The sequence below is a fragment of the Oncorhynchus tshawytscha genome, linkage group LG09 (assembly GCF_018296145.1).
Source record: "Oncorhynchus tshawytscha isolate Ot180627B linkage group LG09, Otsh_v2.0, whole genome shotgun sequence".
In the NCBI taxonomy this organism is placed as follows: domain Eukaryota; kingdom Metazoa; phylum Chordata; class Actinopteri; order Salmoniformes; family Salmonidae; genus Oncorhynchus; species Oncorhynchus tshawytscha.
The window spans coordinates 27,474,169-27,500,107 of NC_056437.1; the positions used below are offsets into that span (position 1 = coordinate 27,474,169).

At 40.3% G+C, this 25,939-nt stretch overlaps 1 protein-coding gene across 4 annotated transcripts; it reads left to right on the plus strand.

Annotated features, from left to right (window-relative positions):
* The first annotated feature begins 1,389 nt into the window (after positions 1-1,389).
* arhgef9a (Cdc42 guanine nucleotide exchange factor (GEF) 9a) lies at positions 1,390-24,629 on the plus strand. 4 transcript variants are annotated; one of them, XM_024431446.2, is made up of 11 exons: positions 1,390-1,599; positions 6,924-7,103; positions 7,510-7,599; positions 14,288-14,512; positions 18,506-18,685; positions 18,976-19,208; positions 19,540-19,669; positions 20,395-20,526; positions 21,940-22,183; positions 22,263-22,331; positions 22,435-24,629. In XM_024431446.2, the coding sequence occupies exons 2-11, from the start codon at positions 6,978-6,980 to the stop codon at positions 22,602-22,604; spliced, it is 1,599 nt and encodes a 532-aa protein (XP_024287214.1). In that variant the 5' UTR covers positions 1,390-1,599; positions 6,924-6,977; the 3' UTR covers positions 22,605-24,629. The 4 variants fall into 4 exon arrangements, with proteins under 4 accessions (XP_024287214.1, XP_024287212.1, XP_024287215.1 ...); XM_024431444.2 differs by having other exon boundaries at positions 1,390-1,582; XM_024431445.2 differs by lacking the exon at positions 1,390-1,599 and adding an exon at positions 1,910-2,005.
* Positions 24,630-25,939: the final 1,310 nt, after the last annotated feature.

Sequence of the window (25,939 nt, forward strand, 5' to 3'; positions counted from 1 at the left end):
CTCACTAATGATGTTTGTTTCCTTTTTAAACAGTGACATCTTTCTTTTTTTTTTAACTTCTGAGCTGTCGTTGTCACTGAGCCTCAGTGAAGTGAATGTATCAGGTTCCAGATAATGAGATTCTCTCGTTTGAAAGGTACAGGCACATTGTCATCTGAGGGCAGCGGAGACTCCTCTGATTCTAATATGAAACGTTTCCTATCCTCAGATGAGCCGCAAAGACAGACAGCAGCCTAGCATTGAGGTCAAAACAACATGATGCTTTTCCCCTTGCTTTCAAGTAGCTGCCAACAAAAAGCTGTTGACTGCCAGTGTCAGAGAGGTCTTGTCTGTGGACTTAACTTTGTTTGTGTGGACTAAATACTTGTATATCTGAGCTTTTCTTAAAGCCAGCCCATGTCAACCTTTTCCTCATCTCTCCACACAAGCTCCCAGTTATTGTTGGCTTCAGATTCAAAGCCATTGTGCTTGCCTTTGATGCAGTGAGGGTAACCACTCCTCTCTACCTGCTGGCAATGATAAGACCACACAACCGGCCAGGCCAGTGCTTTGTTACCTCTGGTCTCCCGGAATCTCCCCCATGAGGACTCTGTATGGTCCACCTGGTTTTGTTATGACCCCTCAAAATCATCTGTATGGGTGTTGGAACAGCAGAGGTGCTACTTATCCTCATCCACTTGTGCTATTAGCCCAAAGCATGTTTTCTCCTCATCCTGTGTTGTGTTGCTTTCATGTGTCTTATTTTAATTATTGTTCAATTCAATTCTTCTTTATCCTTATGAGTTCTGTGAGTTTTTCCCCCTGACCTTTGTGTTGGTGGAAGTCTGAGAACCAAGGCTGATAGTGCAACTATGCACTTCTCTCATCATGCTTGTGAGAGAGAGCTACAGGAGTGACAAAGATGGGGCCAGTGAACAATCGAGCTCAGATTGCATGGGGATTTGGAGTGACAGGTGCACAGGAGCCAAGAGGAGAGATTAATCTCTACTGAGATAAATTACAAAGTAGTTATCCTACTGTTAAGACCTCTGTTACTTTTTGATTTGTGTAGAATGGTCCACGTGGGTGGATGTCAATATTTCTCTTTACAAAAACCTGCCTGTTTTTATTACTATTATCAATGATTACAGTAGCCTAGGCATATAATGAAATTACGACATTTGTATTGCCAACTGGCACAGGCCAATATAACCCCCATACAGTGTCTATGTTCCTCTTATTATGATTTAATATTTCTGGTCCGTGATTTTAACTATATTTTGATGAGCAAGCATCACGAGGTTAGGACTCCCAGTTTGAAGCATAGATAGGAACCATAATGAGCCCCCAATGAGTGCCTGTGGTTTGTTCCTCTATGCACGAAGCACCGCCCAGGTTTTTGCTCCCCGCTACGCAGGGAGAGTTGCAGCAGTAGCGTTCTACAGTGCCTACGTTACCATCACAATTTTAGTGCATGCAAAGACCCCTACTCCTAATGAAAAACGGCATTCAAGTCGGCAAATCAGGAAACTAGCGGACTACGGGTGTCAGAGTGGAAGGGGAACTAACGGTGCAGACTCTGATGATGATGAGGATGATGATGGTGAGGATGATGATTCTGTAAGAGAGTTATACCTATGAATACAATATTATGTGAAAGAGGAGGTAGCTAGAGATTATACCAGAAATGTTTCCTTGCGTTTGGATAGAATTATGAACAGTCACAAAATGTTGGTGTACAGCAATATGCACCTTAACCGATTAAATGTTGCAGAGCTCATGCTCTACATTATGACCTTGGATATGAACATGATAATTTGCATGGTCGTAATTATCGTATGCGATGCTTTTGTTTGTGTGGTTGGTGGTTGCTGATACTGTGCCTCAGTGCGCGTATGGATAATCACAGCCCGCACTAAAGTACGCACGGCGTGCAGTGGAGGCGAGGAAGTGGGAGTGAATGCGTGTTCTTATGGAAGTACACACAGGGCTTCAACATGGCCTCATCACGATATGAATGGCGCTGGTATATTCTATATTACCAGATCTTGTTTGTGGTTTACATTTTATTTAGCATGTCGGCCATCCGTGGCATATGGCAGTCGCGGGCGCCAGATCGGTGTTATAAGATTGTTAGGGATTGTTCCTTGTCTCGGCGTTCTCTCGTTGTAAATGTATTTTATTGGCATGTTGTAAAACACATCTATGCATGGGATGTGGGAGAGGCAATGTTTTTCAGTAAAATCCTGTTCTGTTGATTACTTGGCGTTGGCAATATGGTGCTCGTTTGAAATAAATATAGTCATATCACATAATCTTCTTGATCTGGTAGGATTGAAAAGATGCGACTCACATGCGCTAAAATAATATAATTCAATAGAATAACTGTATTCTCCAGGCTGTAAATTGCGTTTTGTAAACCACTGACCATGCCATTTGGGTCTCAGAGCTACTGGGCACAATGCAAAAACAGCATCACCTAGCCTACTGTAAACGAGCTATCCAGTAGCCTAATAATATAATGTATTATCGAATGTAGTGTTTAGTGTTTAAATATTGACCCGTTTTGTAATGGTTTTACATTGATATTGAAGTGTTTTTTATGTATATACTTCCATGCTTCTACTGTAGGCCTACCTCACAGTAGGCCCCATGGTGCTCATAATGTTGTATTTTATGACGTAGCCTATAGGATATCTCGAAACATTGCTTTTAGTTTATGCGAATTGGTAGGCCTAAATAGTATGACGAATGGTTATGTGGATATTCTTTTTTTAATGTAGAACTAATATAATACAGTTTGCGTTTTCATAGTGACAATTCTACAGATGCTATGAATGTAACAGCATGTTTTTGTTGTGTGTGTGTGTGTGTGTGTGTGTGTGTGTGTGTGTGTGTGTTTGTTTGCAACTTAATGCAAAGACGTCCCTGTTGTATTGACTGCTTACAGTGCTGTTCATATCACAGGATCCCAGTTAAATAAATGGTGATGCATCGAGTCTCACAGGAGATTAAAAAAAGCTGTATTGCAAAAGGGGAATGCTCTGCTCTAGTGTAATAACAGTATTACTGTCAGTATGCCTATGCAGACATTATTTTAAAAAGACAGGGTTATTCAGTAATTGTATTATGAGGAAGCCAAATACAGGTTGTCATATCAAAACGGGTGTGCATATTTAATGCAGGCAGGGGTGCATTCACATGGAGATGCATGTGGAGCTAAAAATACCCCTTTCTGTTCTTGAGCATGTGAGTTATAGTGGAGAGCGAGCTCTCTTGACACTTATCAGGGGACATGTTGACTTGTTAATTAGTATATAACTGTGAGGGATTACTGTCTGTTTTCAAACTGTTGTATCTCTCATAGTTTGAGATATCACCTTTTTTTCATTCACTCACGTTATTAGGATTGCAGGTGGAGCTCAGGCAGGGCACCTGTGGTCTATTCCATAAATCTTTGTTTAAAGAAATGTTAATTATGTTCATACATAAAGTCATTTGGCCTGGAATAGATCATGACATTAAAGTGTGAATGGAGAGTAGGTCAATTAGAGTTTTTCTCTACATAAAATATTAGAGAAACGCTGTTGAGTAAAATATAAATTATGCCAAAGTTTGTTTTGGATTATGAGAAAAACAGTCACTCCAAACAGAGCGGATATGATTTAGGGATTTATCGGCCAGCCGATAGTGCAGCTCAGCTGTGTAATCTGGGTCACGGCACCAATGTAGCATCTACCAATCTGCACCCTGTTTCAGTATGGTGCTCCTGATCCCTATAGCCTCCACCACACTCCAGCCAAGTACATACACAAAGCTCTTTAGAACAATAGGTTAGCAACAGTTTATGTTCATATTCAGGTTTTTACTCTTTAATGTAAAATGTAAAATGTTGAGTCAAGAAAATATTTGGAAGAAGATGGTATATTACTCCTTTTGGCCTTATTTAACTGCTTTTTGTAATAGTGTGACTGAACAATGTACTACTGATCATCTTATGTAACATTGACTTTTACACAGAGGAAAAGTGTTTTATGTACAGTAAATCTGTTTTAGATATAATAAGGCCAATTACAGATTTTGCCCACAAATCTAGGGCCATTTCGTGAGAGGGAGGGGCTAGACAAAAAGTGGCAAAAGTGTAATATTTAAATCCCTGTGGGTGATGCAATTAATAAGGTTGTCAAACTGTGAATTTATTTTGTTTGACCTGGCTTTTACAATGGCAATACAGATGGGAAAATATAAATGCAATCATTCCTCTTCATGAGACTTCATTTATTTTTTGAGACAGTTTTAGTTTTCCCCACTTTAATGTCTAAACCCCAGATTGAGATTGATAATCTGTAGGAGGTATTCTCTGAGGGTGAGCAGACAGACTAGCATCACTATTCTGGACGGTTCTGACTTAGAGTATGGGGACAACTACAAATACCTAGGTGTCTGGCTAGACTGTAAACTCTCCTTCCAGACTCATATTAAGCATCTCCAATCCCTAATTTATTCTAGAATCGGCATCCTATTTCGTAACAAAGCCTCCTTCACTCACGCTGGTAAACATACCCTTGTAAAACTGACTATCCTACCGATCCTCAACTTCGGCGATGTCATTTACAAAACAGCCTCCAACACTCTACTCAGCAAACTGGATGCAGTCTTTTTATTTTACCTTTCTTTAACTAGGCAAGTCAGTTAAGAACAAATTTTCATTTTCAATGACGGCCTAGGAACAGTGGGTTAACTGCCAGAACGACAGATTTGTACCTTGTCAGCTCGGGGTTTGAACTTGCAACCTTCCGGTTACTAGTCCAACTCTCTAACCACTAGGCTACCCTGCCGCCCCACAGTGCCACCCGTCTATCACAGTGCCATCCGTTTTGTCACCAAAGCCCCATATACCACCCACCACTGCGACCTGTATGCTCTCGTCGGCTGGCCATCGCTACATATTCGTCGCCAGACCCACTGGCTCCAGGTCATCTGTAAGTCTTTGCTAGGTAAAGCTCTGCCTTATCTCAGCTCACTGGTCACCATAACAACACCCACCCGTAGCACGCGCTCCAGTAGGTATATCTCACTGGTCATCCCCAAAGCCAACACCCACTTTGGCCAGCTTTCTTCCCAGTTCTCTGCTGCCAATGACTGGAACGAATTTCAAAACTCGCTGAAGTTGGAGACTTATATCTCCCTCACTAACTTTAAGCATCATCAATCTGAGCAGTTTACCGATTGCTGCAGCTGTACATAACCCATCTGTAAATAGCCCACCCAACTACCTACCTCATCTCCATATTGTTTTTATTTACTTTTTTTGCTCTTTTGCACACCAGTATTTCTACTTGCACATCATCATCTGCACATCTATCACTTCAGTGTTAATTTGCTAAATTGTAATTACTTCACTACTATGGCCTATTTATTGCCTTACCTCCTTACGCCATTTGCACACACTGTATATAGATTTTTCTATTGTGTTATTGACTGTACTTTTGTTTATACTATGTGTAACTCTGTGTTGTTTTTGTCGCAGTGCTTTGCTTTATCTTGGCCAGGTCGCAGTTGTAAATGAGAACTTGTTCTCAACTGGCCTACCTGGTTAAATAAAGGTGAAATAAAAAATAGGCATGTGTCTGTTGGGGTATCATCCTTGAGTCATCTCTACCCACTACTGGATGTTATACTTAATCATATTTTAGAGACCAGTGTCCATTTATGGTATGAGGTCTTTGGGGGATCGAAACAGGGGTGTCTACATGGAAAGGCAGTTACCCTAGTGGTTAGAGCGTTGGGCCAGTTACCAAAATGTTGCTGGATTGAATCCCTGAGCTGATGTAGTAAAAATCTGTCGGTCTACCCCTGAGCAAGGCAGTTGTCATCCAAATCAAATTTATTTATATAGCCCTTCGTACATCAGCTGATATCTCAAAGTGCTGTACAGAAACCCAGCCTAAAACCTCAAACAGCAAGCAATGCAGGTGTAGAAGCACGGTGGCTAGGAAAAACTCCCTAGAAAGGCCGAAACCTGGAGAGGAACCAGGCTATGAGGGGTGGCCAGTCCTCTTCTCGCTGTGCTGGGTGGAGATTATAACAGAACATGGCCAAGATGTTCATAAATGACCAGCATGGTCAAATAATAATAATCACAGGCAGAACAGTTGAAACTGGAGCAGCAGCACGGCCAGGTGGACTGGGGACAGCAAGGAGTCATAATGCCAGGTAGTCCTGAGGCATGGTCCTAGGGCTCAGGTCCTCCGAGAGAGAGAGAAAGAAAGAGAGAAAAAGAGAATTAGAGAGAGCCTACTTAAATTCACACAGGACACCAGATAAGACAGGAGAAGTACTCCAGATATAAAAAACTGACCCTTGACCCCCGACACATAAACTACTGCAGCATAAATACTGGAGGCTGAGACAGGAGGGGTCAGGAGACACTGTGGCCCCATCCGATGATACCCCCGGACTGGGCCAAACAGGAAGGATATAACCCAACCCACTTTGCCAAAGCACAGACCCCACACCACCATTGATTATCACTTTGGCATTGATTATAACACCTCATGTGTTAGAGTCATTTCACTGAATCAAAGATGTGTAACTCTTTATAATACTGGTCATTTGTATAAAATATCTATATATATATTTTAAAAAATGTATAATAATAATACTTTAAAAAAAGGAATAAGTAGATAAATTGGTTTGAAACTCAGATATTGTCACCAAGACTTGACAGTGCCCTCCTGCCCTTGTAAAAGTACTAATGAGCCCTTACCGTCCTCTCTTCTCTCCCTCACCACTACTCCTATCACTCCCTTCCTTCACCTTTTCCCTCTACCCACTCTCACCCCTCACCCCAATCCCCCATTTCCCCTCTTCTCTTCTCTCTCACTTCCCTTCTCTCCTCTCCCCTACCTCAACCCCTCTCTCCCCTCACCCCTCACCCACAGTTGATCAGTGGAGGATCCATCGTCAGCGCTGAGGCAGTATGGGATCATGTCACCATGGCCGACAGGGAGTTGGCATTTAAGGCAGGGGATGTCATCAAGGTCCTCGATGCATCAAATAAGGACTGGTGGTGGGGACAGATTGATGATGAAGAAGGATGGTTCCCAGCCAGCTTTGTGAGGGTGAGTGGAGCCATCAAAGATTTTCTCATTCTCTGCTGCACCGTGTCTTGCCCCTCAACAAGTACACTAGGGTTTACCACCTATTCTCAATGCTCCGATGGATTATCCTTTGCCATTGCCTTATCATTGATAATTATCGTTGATTCACTGCCCTGTTTTGAGGGCAGATATTTTAGGCTTGGGTGATGATGATGATATTTTGATATAGATCAAAATATGATTATGCCATGCTAATCTCACAGGAACTAAAAATATTTACTAGTCTCCAATTGAAATACTGTGAAAACAAGAAGACTTCAGAAAAGTGAGGAGTTATTACATTGCGGGGTTATCACTACTAGCCTTCTCCATCTGCCAACTGTAAAAATGAGTCTGAACGAGGTATGTCATGTTTTTCTCTCCAAAGGTTGAACCCCACCCACCACAACCTCAAACAAAACAGGTTTTCTATATCAACCCTATAGCAGCTCCAAGGTTCCAAAACACAACTACCAAGGTGCGTTTAATAGTTTCAGCAAGTATTTCAAAGCAACTGTTTTAACTAGCATCTCACTGCACATTGGACCACCCCATATCTAACATCCTGTCGCTTTATACGACTGCTTCCATTTGCAGACATCACCATGCTTCAAGTGTCAAGCTTGTAATAGCATTACAGTCAAACTATAGTATCTCAAACAACACTCTCTTTCTCACTCTCACTTACTCTCTTTTTCTCACTCTCTGCACTCTCACTCAACTGAAAAGTGAGCAATGAGGCACTGATTCATCTCAGATCTGAATGATGAAACATGTATGACCAACCTTTTAGCAGAGGACAGGGCATATCAAACAGGTGGATAAAACGAACAAGGCTTGATGAGTGACTCAAATAAAAGCTATTTAATGGTTATTTTATGTTACCGGATTTGTTGTCATGTTGGAAGTTATTTTCAGGAACATACATTTTCTAAAATCTTAAGAGCATTTCTGGATTATTGTGCCCATCCTATGAATTGACCATGCAGCTTTTGTCCACTGGTCCAAGGAAACAGAGAGAGTGGGCTCTAAATAGACACCCGTGGACAATGTACTCAGGCTGAGATATACTGTGTACACAGAACCATCAAGCACTGAGACCTGATGTCTGGAAAAGATTACTTACAGCACAGGCAATATGTGAATTCTGTATGGCCACATGCATATTTAAAATCAATCTCAGAAGGGTCCCATGACTCTATGTATGTTATGGTTGGGTCTAGTGTTTGTAATATAGATATAGGTTTAATGACCACAACTACCTCATATTTGCAAACAAACAGTCAGATACAGTAGGGTCCAAAATGATTGACACCCTTGATCAAGATTAGCAATAATGACTGTATGAAATAAATAATTCAAATATTGAGCTATACTAATACAATTGTTCAGAGCAATATATTTTGTTTAACAAGTATTGTTTTTTCTCAAAACGGTAGGGGTAAGAATTATTGACACCCCTAAAGATTCTTATAAATAATGTAGTCAAACGTTTAGTACTTGGTCCCATATTCCTAGCACACAATGATTACATCAAGCTTGTGACTCTACAACTTATTAGATGCATTTGCAGTTTGTTTTGGTTGTGTTTCAGATTATTTTGTGTCCAATCGAAAGAATGATTAATAATGTATTGTGTCATTTTGGAGTCAGTTTTACTGTAAATAAGAATATAATATTACATGACCAAAAGTATGTGGACACTTGCTCATCAAACATCTCGTTCCAAAATCATGGGCATTAATATGGAGTTGGTCCCCCCTTTACTGCTATAACAGCCTCCACCCTTAACCACTTTCCACTAGATGTTGGAACATTGCTGCAGGGACTTGCTTCCATTCAGCTACAAGAGCATTACTGAGGTCGAGCACTGATGTTGGGAAATTAGGCTTGGCTCGCAGTCGGTGTTCCACTTCGTCCCAAAGGTGTTCGATGGGGTTCAGGTCAGGGCTCTGTGGAGGTCAGTCAAGTTCTTCCACACCGATCTCAACAAACCATTTCTGTATGGACCTTGCTTTGTGTACCGGGGCATTGTCATGCTGAAGCAGGAAAGGGCATTCCCCAAACTGTTGCCACAAAGTTGGAAGCATAGAATTGTCTAGAATGTCATTGTATGCTGTAGCATTACGATTTCCCTTCACAAGATTTCCCTTCATTCCTCCTCCACCAAACTTTACAGTTGGCACTATGTATTTGGGCAGGTAGTGTTCTCTTGGCATCCAGCGTACCCAGATTCCTCTGTCGGACTGCCAGATGGTGAAGTGTGATTAATCACTCCAGAGAGAGTGTTTCCAAAGGCGGTGAGCTTTACACCACTCCAGCTGACGCTTGGCATTGCGCATGGTGATCTTAGGCTTGTGTGCGGTTGCTTTGCCATGGAAACCCATTTTGTTAAGCTCCAGACGAACAGTTCTTGTGCTGATGTTGCTTCCAGAGGCAGTTGGGAACTCTGTAGTGAGTGTTGCAATTGAGGACAGACAATTTTCACATGCTACTCTCTTCAGCACTTGGTGGTCCCGTTCTGTGAGCTTGTGTGGCCTACCACTTCGCAGCTAAGCCGTTGTTGATCCTAGACGTTTCCACTTCACAATAACAGCATCTACAGTTGACTGGGGCAGCTCTAGCAGTGCAGACATTTGACGAACTTGACTTGTTGGAAAGGTGGCATCCTATGACAGTGCCACTTTGAAAGTCACTGAGCTCTTCAGTAAGGTCATTCTAATGCCTATTATTGTCTATGGAGATTGTATGGCTGTGTGCTCAATGTTATAATCCTGTTAGCAACAGGTGTGCCTGAAATAGCCGAATCCACTAATTTGAAGGGGTGTCCACATACTTTTGTATATGTAGTTTTCCTCCAAGACATGGTAACCTCTCACAATTACCAATAACTCAGGTTTTTACCATGTCTTGGGGGTATGATCTTTCTCTAAGCAATTGTATTTGTATAAAATAATATCATTTCCCAATTCTATTAACATACAATATTTGAATTATTTATTTTATACAGTCATTATTGCTCATCTTTATCAAGGGTGTCAATAATTTCGGACCCCACTATCTGTCATTACGATTGAGCTAAACTCTAAGTAAATGAGTAAATGCTTCAACCTCATCTTTTTTTTTTTGACTGAATCTACTAACTGATCTCATCTTACTCAGTGATTGCTAGAGTTTGTGTTTGATTTTATTTATGTGACAAGAAATTATAAGCTAATTCTATGGGAAAATAGTACCTTCATATCCTAGAGGGAAATGTGCCCATTAACAATACAGTTGCATCATGGCTGGCTTTGTAATGTGTATTTTTCCTGAAAAACATCATGATTGTGTAGATGTTTATTAGGAGTCAGCTACCTACCCCGTGTCCTCTGGCAAGGTTGCTAAAATTAGTTCCCTTTGAGGATTACACAAAGTGACAGTTCATTCCTTGAGATGCCTTCAAGCAACCAATGCACTAATGCGCTCACAACTCCTCCAACTCCCTCAACTAGGAGGTATCAGATTTTAATCAAACAATGAATACTGCGTAGAAGGACATCATGTTCATTGTTTCATGGTTTTATCCCTTTTGTAATACAATGTTATTTCTTGACCGTTTGTATATTATAATGTGGGGAGGTCAAAACAATGAAAAACTATCTACGAAATCTATTAATTTTAAAATGTTGATTACTTCTCCTTGCCATTATCATTCACCTGATAAGACAAAACATGTGAACAAAAATCGTATGATGGGGGTCCCAGGGTCACCTGTTCTAGTGGCTCCTGATATTGGGGTTCGATGTGAATATAAGCAAACTATTCATGTACAGAACTATATGGTATATATTTATCGGGTCCATACTTGCGAACATTAGAAAAAGTAGAAGTTCTCAAAATGCCCATCAGCCAATTGAAATTGTTGACGTAGTTGCATGTGATACAACGCTACATGTTAGCTTTTCCCATAGGATAACCTGCCAGACATACATGCTAACCACACCACCCGTTGCAAAATAAATGTGCACATACATGTTATTCAATCATTGCACCCATACTGCTTGCGCGCGCGTCAACGAGAGTATGCGTAGCCAGATGCTAACATGCTGACCAGACTGAGATGGGAGAGGCAGGACTTGCAGTGCATCAAGCGTCACAAATAGAACCAGTGTGGATGCAATGATTGAATAATATGTACCGTACCAGTCAAGAGTTTGGACACACCTACTCATTCCGGGGTTTATTTTTACTATTTTTTAAAACTATTTTCTACATTGTAGATGAATAATAGTGAAGACATCAAAACTAAAAAATAACACATGGACTCATGTAGTAACCAAAAAAGTGTTAAAAAAATGAAAATATTTTTTTTATTTGACATTCATCAACATTGCCACCCTTTGCATTGATGACAGCTTTGCACACTCTTGGCATTCTCTCAACCAGCTTCATGAGGTTTTCACCTGGAATGCATTTCAATTAACAGGTGTGCCTTGTTAAAAGTTAAGTTGTGGAATTTCTTTCCTTCTTAATGCGTTTGTGCCAATCAGTTGTCTTGTGACAAGGTTGGGGTGGTATACAGAAGATAGCCCTATTCGGTAAAAGACCAAGTCCATATTATGACAAGAAGAGTTCAAGTAAGCAAAGAGAAACAACAGTCCATCATTACTTCAAGCCATGAAAGTCAAAATTCAAGAACTTTGAATGTTTCTTCAAGTGCAGCCGCAAAAACCATCAAGCGCTATGATGAACCTGGCTCTCATGAGGACCGCCACAGGAAAGGAAGACCCAGAGTTAGGAAAGGTGGATACCTAGTCAGTTGTACAACTGAATGCCTTTAACTGAAATGGGTCTTCCTCGTTTAACCCAACCCCTCTGAATCAGAGAGGTGCGGAGGCTGCCTTAATCAACATCTTCAGGGAATAGTGGGCTAACTGCTTTGTTCAGGGGCAGAACAACAGATTTCCACCTTGTCAGCTCAGGGATTCGATCCAGCAACGTTTCAGGTTACTGGCCCAACACTCTAACCACTAGGCTAGTTACTTCTGCTGCAGAGGATACGTTCATTAGAGTTAACTGCACCTTAGGTTGCAGCCCAAAAAAACGCTTCACAGAGTTCAAGTAACAGACACATCTCAACATCAACTGTTCAGAGGATACTGGATGAATCAGGCCTTCATGGTCAAATTACTGTAAAGAAACCACTACTAAAGGACACCAATAAGAATAAGAGACTTTCTTTTGCCAAGAAACACGAGCAACGGACATTAGACCAGTGGAAATCTGGTCTGATGAGTCCACATTTGAGATTTTTTGTTCCAACCGCTGCGTCTTTGTGAGACACAAGGGGGCCTCAAACCCACTGTTACCGTATCCTGCAGATTCACAGTTCACTGGTATATGCTACCTGGCAGCAATAATAATTGAGGTACATGATAGCTATTTGACAAGACCATAAGGCTCTTCAAATTTAAAAAAAAGTTGTATGTTAAACGTAAATGTTGTATAGACCTCCTTTATCTTTTTCTCGTAAAAGCACATGGATGTGTGTGAAAAACATGACATTTTGTCATATAGCGGAAAATCAGCACCATGCAATATTGGCACACTACAATTGTGACATACTAAGTGGAACATAAGTAAACCTTGAATTTGGAGGTTTAAAATATCCCCCTGGTGGCCAAGTTGACCTATTTTAAGAAATGCCATTGGTTGGTGGATATAAAGTATAAGATCTTTGATAGGCTGATGCGGAATTTGTTACAGGAAATAATCACTGGCCTGCTGGTCAGGTTACCATCGTGCTAAATGTGGCAGGTTATGTTATGGGAACAGCTATACATTTAGCGTTGTATCAAGTGCAACCACGTAGATTATTTTAATTGGCTACTGCTCATTTTGAGACTGAGAAGTCTAAACTTGTGTGGACCCATATTGTTCATTATATTAAGTTATAGCATGTTAAGGTTATATCCCTATCAATTTGCAGTGTTGGGGAAGCTACTCTGAAAATATAGTTTACCAAGCTACCAATTAAACACAAAAACTCTGTTTCAAGTGAGAATTTGGCAGGTCTGATGCTGAAAAAGAAAGGAAATTATTGTCTACTTCACCCTTATTTTTTTGGTTAGAAAAAAATGTTGTGTTGTTCCAGTAGTTTTCTACACCGCTACATGGCAAAAAAGTAATTAACTACTGAAAACACTACCAAGATTTCTATTGAGTTCAACTTCCACCAAGATACTGCAAAATGTAGGTAAATTACTAATTGAACTACATGTAATTCACTACTCCCCAACACTGTCAATTTGAACATTGCTGGAAACAGACTGTCAGGAGCCACAGTTGACACACAGGGATTGTGCAGTGCAGTCTATCAACTGTCCCATTTATTAGAAGCAAAGCTCTGTTTTAAATTCTCTGTGTCACTGCCTTACATCTTGTGAGCGCTCATGCTTAAAGCTCTATTGTGCAGTCACAGTGATGTATTCAGCCTAACCTGCAATTTCATGCTTGTTTCTTTTTCTAGTTTTGATGCATACTGTTGGTTTAGCTCAACCTATTCCATCGATACAGTTACATATCACAATATTATTTTTGACAATATATCATATCGTATCATTTTGACAATATTGCAATATTACTTTTGCGCTAGTTGGCTGTACCTGCATCAAAACTCCAGTATTTTTCCTTCATAGCTTGTTCTCCATCTTCTTTTTAAATAGGGAGCTAATTTGTCTTCAGCACTTTTATTTCCATAATTAAAACTCGTTATTGTGGCTCTGTCTTGTACAGCAGACCTATAGTGAGGTCCCTGGCAATTCCCAACCCAACTCTTCAATGTAAAGGCTTTGTTAGAATTCAAGATAAATTACAATGTTTTTTGAACAGGTACCTATTTTACGGGTGCATCAGAGGAATGAAGGCCTGATATGGATATTTCTATACTTTTTTAACACGTTTTTGACAAATCTAATTATGATACACATTGTTCAATTTAAACTGAAGAAGTGGCATTGAAAATGAATTTGAATAGGGAGAAAAGGCTCCATGGCTTTGGAATTAATATTGTGTTGTTGTTTTGTATTTAAAAAAATATTTTAGATCACTTACAACCCGAACCCTGATTGTTGATGCTACTGTTTATTTGTCCAGGCTGACATGTTGTGTTCTGCTGTCCTCAGCTGTGGGTGAACCAGGAGGAGAGCACGATGGTAGAGACAGTTGAGGGGGCTAGCCCCAGCCCCAGTGAGGTCCAGAATGGACATGCGGAGGCCAGCCCCAGCAGCAGCGACTGTCTTTGCCTGGGCCAAACCGTCCAGAACAGAGACCAGATGAGGGCCAATGTAATCAACGAGATCATGAGCACAGAGCGTCACTACATCAAACACCTGAAGGACATATGTGAGGTAGGCTTGGCTGGCTAGAGATCTTCCAAAGACAGAAGGGCATATGTGAAGCAGAAGTTATAGACTATGGATGGGCGTGGGGTGGGGGCCACAAAAAATCTGAAAATGTCATGAGGGGCCACAGTGGGTCACGGGTCTACGTATCCATATAACCTAGTGTGGGGCTAGGAAATGAAAGGCCGCTCGCTAATTCGAATACCCTAGCCAACAAGGTGAACAATCTGTTGATGTTCCTTTGATTAAGGCACGTAACCCTAATTTGCTCCAGGGGTGCCGTACTACTATGGCTCACCCTGTAAAACAACACACTTCACTGCACTTCTCCGGTGTATGTAACAATAAAGCATCTTACATGCAATCAGGGCCAGCCCTAGTCTTTTGGGGCCCCTAAGTGACATTTTGTTGGGGGCAAAATATTTTAGACATTTTTATTTGTTTTGGTCTTCGGCAAGGGTTTTACGCCCCTTCATCGGTGATTGGTCAACAGTAGGGATTCCTCAATTAAGTGTTTGTTGTCATTCAATGAGAGACAACCTGTTTTCATGCACATTTTTTCACTTGGGAAATACTGCAGATGTAAAAAAAAAAAAAAGACCTCTGCAAAAACAAAATAAATTACAGTTTTCTTGAGTTATCTTAGATTAATTCTGGATATTTTGAGGTGTGCATACTGGCTATGGCATCTCAAGAGGGACAAACAGTCCTATTGCCGTTTTTTTCTTTTCAAGCGTTCTTTTATGGGAATATGCGAGGCACAGACGTTCACTTCACCTAGTTGAGTTCTGCTAGGAGCAAACCGAACTTAGTATGCAGACACCTTTATGCACTATGCTTTTCCGCACGCTTACTATACAACAGATCAATATAGTCTACCAGTCAACTGTCTATCCTGCCTTCTATCGATAGTGACAATAGTGGTTGTTGGATCGTTTGTCCAGATCTGCAATAGGTTAACTATCAATCATACCACACATAAAATTATTTAAATCTATCTGCACCAATTTTCCATATCAATCAACAAGATGGAGGAATAGCTGATAGGCAGTCGGGAGGCCAGGTGCGTCACTAGGCATTAAAGAACAGTGAAGACACGCAGCTTTAAAAAAAAAAAACAATTGATCTTGTTTAGGGGCATTAAAATTATCCTACCAAGTCTAGCCTACAACACCACAATCCAATGTACTCACTTGTTTTCAAGTTTTCAAAATAGAATGCCCCACCCCACATCACACCCTGACCTAACCAAATAGAGAAATAAAATGGCTCTCTAAGGTCAGGGCGTGACAGGGGCACTATACAATCTGAGATTTTTTTCCCCGAATGCTGTTTTATATTTTCCAAAATTCTGTTTTCTCAGTTTTATTGTTCCTGTTTTTAGATATTCTTTTTTTTTTTTTACTCTTAAAACTACAATTGTTCATAGATAAACAATGAAATTGGATGTTCTGAGTCCATGTCAATGCTTACATCACATCAGAAGACCATTTATTTTAGGTCTGTAAGGAAATTAACAAGTAGATTTTTGAGTGTAATTCCCCTTTAATTGCGCATCTGGCCCTTTAATTGTGCATATGGTGAGCGCGGAATGTGCGGTATAATGTGCAGGTCTAGTGATGGTTCTGTTCTGCTGCTGTTCATTTCATGGCAAACTTTGCAAATAACAAATAATATGTACAAATTATATACTTCCTCGTGTTTCACTTCTGCCAGGTAAGCCTACTTTGCAGTTAACATTTAATTTAGAAGGTTTTGGGGAAAGTATTTCTGTTAAACCACTAAATTAAATGTTATCATATCAACTGGCTACACACGGAGTGATACACATAAACACACACAACACAGACAGAGCATTATTGCTGGAAATTAATTGGCAGATATTGTGTTAGGTTTGTCTTTTTAAGCTATTAGTAGCTAACCAATGGTGGGATAATGTTACATTAATTAGATAGTAGCAAGGAGCTTGCAGTGTCTGATACTTGGGAGGTGTTGACAACGCAAACCATGATGATAAGTGTTCCAAGTCGGTATGCGGTTATGCGTTGCTTATTGGTTGTGTGTGGTGCATTGGCACAGAAACCTGTTGGTGGAAAATTCGTTGCATCTATTTTATATAATTTATAAATATCATAAAATGTTAAACAAATTTCCCCCTAGCTGATCATTGTCTGCAGCCGATTCTGATCGTAGTGTAACGAGAGTCATTTTTGTTGTTGTCTATTTTTCGGTCATTGCCTTGACAATAAACTGACTGTGCCACAAAACCATGCGAAAGTAGTAAAGTCGATATCTTCATGTATAAATACAACGTTTGCTACAGTTATGGTTATTTATGGTGGTAATCATAATTGTTGAGTACATTTTGAGGGGGGAGGATGTGCAACATTTTTTACAGTACAAAGGGAGGGTCATGTGAAGAAAAAAAATGTTGGGGAGGGGAGTGCAGTTTTTTTAATGACGTCTCGAGTTGCCTAGCTCTGTTTAAGACAATTACCTTGTTTTAGGCCATTACCCAACCACTATTCATAGCAAGATAAGACAGATTATTAGTGATTATCCAGTATGAAATATTAAATGGGCATGAAAAAAAGTGTATTTATCTAAGTACCCAATAAACTGTATATCCAATATTTCCACAGTGCTATTACAGCTCTTGTGCAGATTTAGATTATGCAGTACAGTGCTTTCCATGGACTAGGAACAAAATGTGTCTAAAGGCAAACTTCAGTCAATTATGTTCTAAAGAATAGTGACATGCTACAGTGTTTTAGTGAGAGATTAGAAGCGATGGCTGACCTGTAAGTGCTGGTTGTGGGCTCAGAAATAGCATCCCTCCCATCCCACACCACTCTTCCCCAGCATATATAGAAACAAGCACTCCATCTCTTCACGCACCACCTGTCTCCGTCAAACAACACACCCAGGAGAGGACATGAAAAAGTACTCAAAAAGCTGTTACCCAATCAGACGTTTTTCATCAGTTTTCCCTCTGTTCCCACATAAATATTACATAATCACAATGTGCTTCGAAACCCCCAAAATGACGCAGCGAAAACATAAATTGTGTAAGCAACATCACATGGCAAATCGTAATGTCTAGGTGACTGGGAATGCCTATTGAAGCGTGATGGGTCCCTTAAGTGTGAAACTATATGATTTTTCATGAATGACTTGAAATGTTATTGGAGAAATGAGCTCCCACAGAGGGGATGAGTTACATAACTGAGACTCTTGCTTATAGAGCTGTAGCCATCTTCCCTGCCTTTTATTTCCCTCTAGATCTAATCTGGGAAAAATGTGGTTAGAAAAATAAATTTGATGGGAAATTAAACAGGGACTAAACAATGATTATGATTCAGTCATTGGCACTGATGCCTTTTTTAAACTCAGACAAAACTGTTTGAATGCCCTGTGTCATGTACAAATATTCCCAGTGTGAAATAGTTCCCAGTTCAATAATTGCACGCGCAGATCTTTATGTGGATGGCTGAGCTCGTGCAGATGTTTCTCTCACCCTGTCTTGACCTCGAAAAACTGTTCTGTAAGAATGCGCATTTGCTTCACACATCTGCCATTCAATGGTGACCAGGAGTATTGACACTGACCAATCAGAAGCTTGTTGAGGCATGAGGTCGGCATATATACACCCAGACTCACGCGTCTAAGTGCTGAATGTTGATGTGAGGAGAGATATGTTGCCAGTGTAAAGACTTTGGCGCTACGGGAGGGGGCGAAAGAAATATCCGCCTAGCTCCGCCATCCACATAAAGAGACGCACGTGCAATTATTGAACTGGGAATATTTTCACGTTGGGTGAAATTTTACATGACGTTACAATCACAACGATTGGGAAATATTTCATGCTGGGAAGATTTTTACATGACACCCTGCAGTAAAGAAAAAATAATATGAAATGCCATGCACCATCAATGAAATACTATCATTTGAAATGCATAATACTGGATCAAAACCATTTGTTTTTCTTTGTTGCCTCAGGGTTACTTCCGGCAATGTAAAAAAAGAAGAGACATGTTCAATGATGACCAGTTGAGGGTCATATTTGGGAACATTGAAGATATCTACAGGTTTCAAATGGGCTTTGTCAGAGACCTGGAGAAGCAGTACAATACAGAAGAACCTCATCTCAGTGAAATAGGTCCCTGCTTCCTAGAACATGTAAGCATTTTTGTATCTCTCAGGATTTCAAGTGTTTTTTAAATGTAATCCCTCAATAGGTTTGAGTAAACCTTGTGTATCATATCTACATGGCCATTGGATTCTCATCATTTTTCATACTTCTGAGAACCTTGATGATGGGGCATTTCAGAGTTCCCTTTGGTTATTAATTTCAATGGTAACTTAAGGCAGTAGTGCACCCTCACTATTTTGTTAACTCCAAAAAAGAAAAGAAAATTCAGCTCGTTTCAGCATTTCAAACATACTGTGTACACGTTTATCTGTTGCAGCAAGATGGCTTTTGGATCTACTCAGAGTACTGCAACAACCACGTGGATGCCTGCATGGAGCTCTCTCGGCTGATGAAGGATGGCCGCTATCAGCATTTCTTTGAGGCGTGTCGCCTGGTGCAGCAGATGATTGACATCGCCATTGATGGCTTCCTGCTCACGCCTGTCCAGAAGATCTGCAAGTACCCTCTGCAGCTGGCAGAGCTTCTCAAGTACACTGTCCAGGAGCACAGGTACCTGTCCCTTAGTCTCAAAGTCACATCAAATATTTACATTCACCTCTGTGTCATGATGAAGCATTGTTTCTACTGATAAAGATCCTGCTGGTATGATTGGTATTTTTTGCTCTCAGGTTAATTGGCCAGTATGAGACTTGAGGATCTTTCGTTAATATGTGAGGATCCTAGACGTGGATGCTAAACTTAAAGTATTGTTGTTTTGTGCAGTGAAGCTGTGATAGAGATGTGGCACGGTATGCATGCCTGACTATACAGTTCTTTTGTTGACCTATTCCTCCTACTTGGTCACCCCCACTATAACATTGTGTCTCCTCCCCTCTCGTAGTGACTACCGTTACGTCGCTGCAGCGCTGGCTGTCATGCGGAACGTCACTCAGCAGATTAACGAGAGGAAGCGTCGCCTGGAAAACATTGACAAGATAGCACAGTGGCAGGCGTCTGTGCTGGACTGGGAGGTAGGACTGAGACAGGGTGACATGTCTGAGGAACTAACAAGTACTGTGGGACACACATACAACAAGCCGTTTTTAGTTAATGATTTGGCTCTGTCAACTCACTCCTTTGCTACTAGCTTGTTTTGGTCAGAGTTTGAAACACAATGTATTTTACAATGCAAATATTTTGATAAGCTGTCACGTAGACCTTCTATGAAGGTCTAGAGGCAAGAAGTTGTTTCTTCCAAAGGAAAATAAATCAATTGCTCCTTTTGGAGTATGTACTCTTTTGATAAAATAAGAAAACAGACTGTCAGATGCGGTGTATTTTGAAGCACTCCGTTTCATCTGGATGAAGTTAATCAGGAGTGAGAAAAGGGAGTGTAAGGATCAAGGATCTGTGTTGCTAGACTCGAGCCTGTATTCGATGTGAGAGAGCTAGCATTAGCAGGCCACTCTGACCTAGTTGAAGAGTTTTTCCAGAGTTGCACAATCACTGAGGTACTGTAATTATGTCAAGTAAAAAAAAAATCAAACCCACCAGAGTTCTACTTTGTCACCCTCTATGTATTTGAGGAAGCGGAAGCCTGTCTTAAACAGAGGAAGCCTGTCTTACTAGTCAGTATCTTATCAGTCACTTTTCTAATGTCATAAGCATAAAAGGATTCCGTTTTCTTGACTATGTATAACAGCCTGTGTTATTGATCCTGTTTAAAGATCTGACCGTCTTGTATTTCTCTGTGCAGGGGGATGATATTCTAGACAGGAGTACAGAGCTGGTCTACACTGGGGAGATGTCATGGATCTACCAGCCATATGGGCGGAGTCAGACCAGGGTCTTCTTCCTGTTCGACCATCAGATGGTTCTGTGTAAAAAGGTAAGGTGGCCACATCTGGGTCACAAATGCTATTTAATTGATCAGAACCAGTCTTGACACTCCCAGGTGTACATATTGCCTATCTAACCCCTCTCTTTTGCAGACAGAGTTGGCATGAATTTGTTTAGAATGTGATCAACCGGTCAGTTTGTTTGTGAATAAAACATGGCAGCAAAATCAGTACGTGTGTTTGTACCCTTAGTTACACTCCCAGGTTCAAGGCAAATGAAGGTCACTGCTTGAAAGAGTCAAGTCACCAGATGAATGTACCTAAGGGGTAATGATTTATTGTGTGAAACAGAAAGTCATAGGCTTGTATGAGAAAATGCTTAGCCTCACCACTGTGGTGACAAAGACACAGCTTAGGACATTATAACTGCAGTTTTTATGGCCGAACAGGCTTGTTTGATAGTAGTTTTTATGACAGCAATTCCTCTTTACTCCCCAATTCTGACAAAACTTGAGTCATATACACAAAACTTAAACTGTTAAAAAAAACAAGCACCTCAAGAAAATAGAGAAATTTACGAAGTTCTGAAATGCACCCAATAGCTCAACATGTGTTGAGAGATTCTCAAAGGTCATGCTAAGAAATTCTCAATTCATGAAGTGTTTAGCTCTGAAACCCACAATCAATCCCATGAATTAGGCCGATTAGTATGAGTCTTCGTAAAAGCTGTCATTCAAATGTGGTGGGTAGCTCACAAACATCACAGTGAGGGAAATTCTGTGTGATATATTGTCACCGTGCAATTTGTAGTTTGAAATTAAAATGGTCAGGAACACATCTTTAATTCAGCTCCTGAAAATGGACCCTGTGGTACTTGTTGTAACAGAACTGGATGGAGATTCGTTCCTGCTTGTCTGTGAGGTCTTACCTTTTATCTCCATCCCCTCAGCACTGTGATTGATTCCTGCTCCTGAGGTGGGTGACAACAGTGTTGTAACATAAGGCCGTCATGTCCAAAGGGGAGCTAGAGGAAGCTGACAGGCTTACAGTACAGTACACAGGGCTGTTGTGTCTCTGAGTTTACTGCTACCGCTGTGACATGTGTGACACAAGCTCTCTGAGGGGACAGGAATATATAGTACGTAGCAGAAACATCACTAATGGGGATGGGACACCTGGAATCAGGAGCAGCTGTTTACAGCAAAGTGCATTATTCATCAGGGTGATTGCATGGAACCCTGTCTATCACAGGGAAATTGATAGGCTGCAATTAGTAAAAATGTACTTTTTTCTTCCTGGCTGCCAGGAATTCAATCCTTTTCATTTCCTATCTGTCTGTCACCTGGGTTTCACAGTGCCTCACTATTGTTCAAAGCACTGGTGTAGATAATTCAAAGTAAATTAGAATCCACTCTCTACTTTATTTTCCCCTTCCACTCCTCACTCCCTTACTTTTCCCTCAGGACTTAATACGACGAGACATCCTGTACTACAAGGGCCGCATGGATATGGACAGGTACAATTTAGTTGATGCTGTGGATGGGCGAGATGATGACTTCAATGTGAGTGTGAAGAATGCGTTCAAGCTGAGTAATAAGGACTCCGACGAGATCCACATCTTCCTGGCCAAGAAGCTGGAGGAGAAACTTCGCTGGCTAAAAGCTTTTCACGAGGAACGCAAGATGGTGCAAGAGGATGAAAAAATAGGTGTGTATGTGAAAAAAATGTTCATTTGTACAACAAATTAAAATGGTGAATGAATATAACAATTATTTATATTTTTCAGGGTTTGAGATATCAGAGTATCAGAAGCGACAAGCAGCGATGACAGTGCGAAGAATGACCAAACAAAAAGGTAAATGCACACTTTCCCAAATTGGTTAACTAACAGTTTTTGTTTTTAGTCCATCTATAGTACATCTCTCTCCTCCTTAATATATCTCTCCTCCCATGTGTAGGCCATAGATCTGTGCCCCCTGGATACCCCCCTCCTATGGACCCCATGAATCCAGGACAGTACTTGGTAGGAGACGGCATGGAACAATCAGAATTTGAATTCCCTGAACCTGAAAGGTGCAAGTCTCCCTTCTGGCAGAGCTTCAGCAGGTTAACTCCCTTTAGGAAATAAAGAAGAGATATATTTTAGAAAGACCACCTTATTTTTTTGAGAAGCACCATTGTATTTCAATTGTGACTCTTAAGGGAAATCTGAACACGAGTATTTGGATTGTCAAACATTTAGCTTGTGAGCATCTCATTGATGACTGTACTGTTGTAATCACTTTACCTGTATGACTGCAATGACAACTACCAACACAACTACCACAGCGAATGACCACACCTTTGGAACCTGAGAGAAACCAAAACACCTTCCTATCTCTTGATCTGTGAGAATATTTTTGTGACCTCTACTAATCCTTGGACAATGGAAAAGGGAACCGTGAGTTTCAAGGAAAAACTAACAGAACATTTGTGTCCACATTTAAAACTGAGGAAGCACTAGTCATACATTGATCTTTATGCCAAATCTGGTTGTGTCCTACAGTTCACTGTGACCTTAATGGGCATTTTATGAGTTTTTTTTTTTTTCCCCAAGTAAAATGCTGGCCAGATTCATCAGTCTTGTATTGTTTTTGAGTATTTATTTCCATTTTATTTTTGTTAATTTAAAATGCATGATGAAGTCCATCGTAGGTATTTATTGTGCAATTATATTCTTACGGGTCAAAGGGAAAAGAGAATCCGCATCATCAACTTCAGTGTGACTCATTCCAATACATCTTCTATTGTTGACAGGGTATATATGTTGTATATATTTTTATTACATGTAGGTACTTAAGTCTGATAGGAATATCATCTCGTGGTGTTCTCTTAAATAGTCATTCACACTGATTTTTCAAAACCAGGATGGTAGTTTGAGACATGATATTACAGTAGGCTATATTCAGCTATCATTGCATAGTGCTTTCTTTACCACCGGGCACCTCAGTCATTGTAGAATAATATGTGCTTATAGTTGCACTTACCTAAGATCCATCTGTGATTTCATCAGGTAGAAGAGTCTGCACGAATGCCTTTCACCCACCCAAGTCATTTAACGAAGATTGTGATCGCATAAGTTTCAGAAATAAAAAGGCCTACCATAAAATTATTTGACGATAGTTCCATAAATGACCATGGTTAAACCCCTATTCATTGGCTTTATTTTCATGTGATATTCATTCTTGATAGTGAAAGAATACCACTTTAAGGTAGCCAAACTACAGTTAAAACATCTTGGTAGTCTTTTTCCTGTGGTGGCTTTCATAGTGCCAGCACAATGTTATGACATGACTGATTTTACGCCTGTCATTGCAGGTTAAATCCTTCGCTTGCTCTGCCACCAGGCTTAGATGAAGCAGAAGATGGGGAACATTTCAGGGGGATTCCAGTGTGTGTTTTTTAGGCATTATGAGGGCTACTTCAACAACAAAGTTATACCAGAATTTCACATGAAAAATGCAAAGGAAATGCTGGTGGTCAAGCTTGTTATCTATATTTGTATTCAAAGGGTGAAAACAATTTTTAAAAGGATATTTATTTATATGCCTAAAAAATCAACTAGGATTTAATACATTGCATTAGATACAGTATAAAAGCGCAATATGAAAGTGTGCAGTAATATTGAAGGAAAAAAAAACACTTTAAATATTAAGGCATTTTCTCTTGATGAACTGATATGGAACATTCATACATTTATTTTAAAAAGTGCATTTTCTAATGAAAACAAATGCTTAAATATCTGAATTGATAAGTTGTTTAATTTCATTTTTGGTTTTATTGATAATTATGGATGATTTCTCATTAATTTTGTGACTCTGGCTTGGAATAAATCAAAATGCGTGAACATGATTGTTTCCTTCTTAATCATTGAAGTTGTGCAGTACCCTGTTAGGTGTTAATAGATGTGCATTAACAAATTCTAATGAGAGGGATAACCACCAAGATGATCTAAATTCATTTCTTTCTGCCAGGTGTTTGTTTACTTTTTCCTCAAATAATCACCATATCTCCTTATCTTTCCTTCTTAATGTACCAAAAGACAGTCTAATGAAGCACACCAACCTGTAAGAGAAGTCGTGTATAAGATCTACTATTAAAGAATTACCATTAATGTGTAAAGAAATCAATTTATTGTCTATTGCAGATACAGTGCTTTCGGAAAGTATTCAGACCCCTTGACTTTTTCCACATTTTGTTACGTTACAGCCTTATTCTAAATGTATTAAATCAAATAAAAATCCTCCACAGTCTACACACAATACCCCATAATGACAAAGCGAAGATAGGTTTTTAGAAATGTTTGCAAATGTATTTATTAAAAACAAAACGGAAATACCTTATTTACATACAGTGGGGCAAAAAAGTATTTAGTCAGCCACCAATTGTGCAAGTTTTCCCACTTAAAGATGAGAGGCCTGTAATTTATCATAGGTACACTTCAACTATGACAGACAAAATGAGAAAAAAAAATCCAGAAAATCACATTGTAGGATTTTTAATGAATTTATTTGCAAATTATGGTGGAAAATAAGTATTTGGTCAACAACAAAAGTTTATCTCAATACTTTGTTATATACCCTTTGTTGGCAATGACAGAGGTCAAACGTTTTCTGTAAGTCTTCACAAGATTTTCACACACTGTTGCTGGTATTTTGGCCCATTCCTCCATGCAGATCTCCTCTAGAGCAGTGATGTTTTGGGGGTGTTGCTGGGCAACACGGACTTTCAACTCCCTCCAAAGATTTTCTATGGGGTTGAGATCTGGAGACTGGCTAGGCCACTCCAGGACCTTGAAATGCTTCTTACGAAGCCACTCCTTCGTTGCCCGGGCATTGTGTTTGGGATCATTGTCATGCTGAAAGACCCAGCCACGTTTCATCTTCAATGCCCTTGCTGATGGAAGGAGGTTTTCACTCAAAATCTCACGATGCATGGCCCCATTCATTCTTTCCTTTACACGGATCAGTCGTCCTGGTCCCTTTGCAGAAAAACAGCCCCAAAGCATGATGTTTCCACCCCCATGCTTCACAGTAGGTATAGTGTTCTTTGGATGCAACTCAGCATTCTTTGTCCTCCAAACACGACGAGTTGAGTTTTTACCAAAAAGTTATATTTTCGTTTCATCTGACCATATGACATTCTCCCAATCTTCTTCTGGATCATCCAAATGCTCTCTAGCAAACTTCAGACGGGCCTGGACATGTACTGGCTTAAGCAGGGGGACACGTCTGGCACTGCAGGATTTGAGTCCCTGGCGGCGTAGTGTGTTACTGATGGTAGGCTTTGTTACTTTGGTCCCAGCTCTCTGCAGGTCATTCACTAGGTCCCCCCGTGTGGTTCTGGGATTTTTGCTCACCGTTCTTGTGATCATTTTGACCCCACGCGGTGAGGTCTTGCGTGGAGCCCCAGATCGAGGGAGGT

Bases quoted from the DNA above. Each gene is read 5' to 3' on its own strand.
- arhgef9a (XM_024431444.2), top strand. From the start codon at position 1,562: ATGATGATGAGGATGATGATG. The intron at 7,600-14,287 runs GTGCGTTTAATA...TGCTGTCCTCAG, and splicing joins TCCAAAACACAACTACCAAG to CTGTGGGTGAACCAGGAGGA. The intron at 18,686-18,975 runs GTAAGCATTTTT...TATCTGTTGCAG, and splicing joins GTCCCTGCTTCCTAGAACAT to CAAGATGGCTTTTGGATCTA.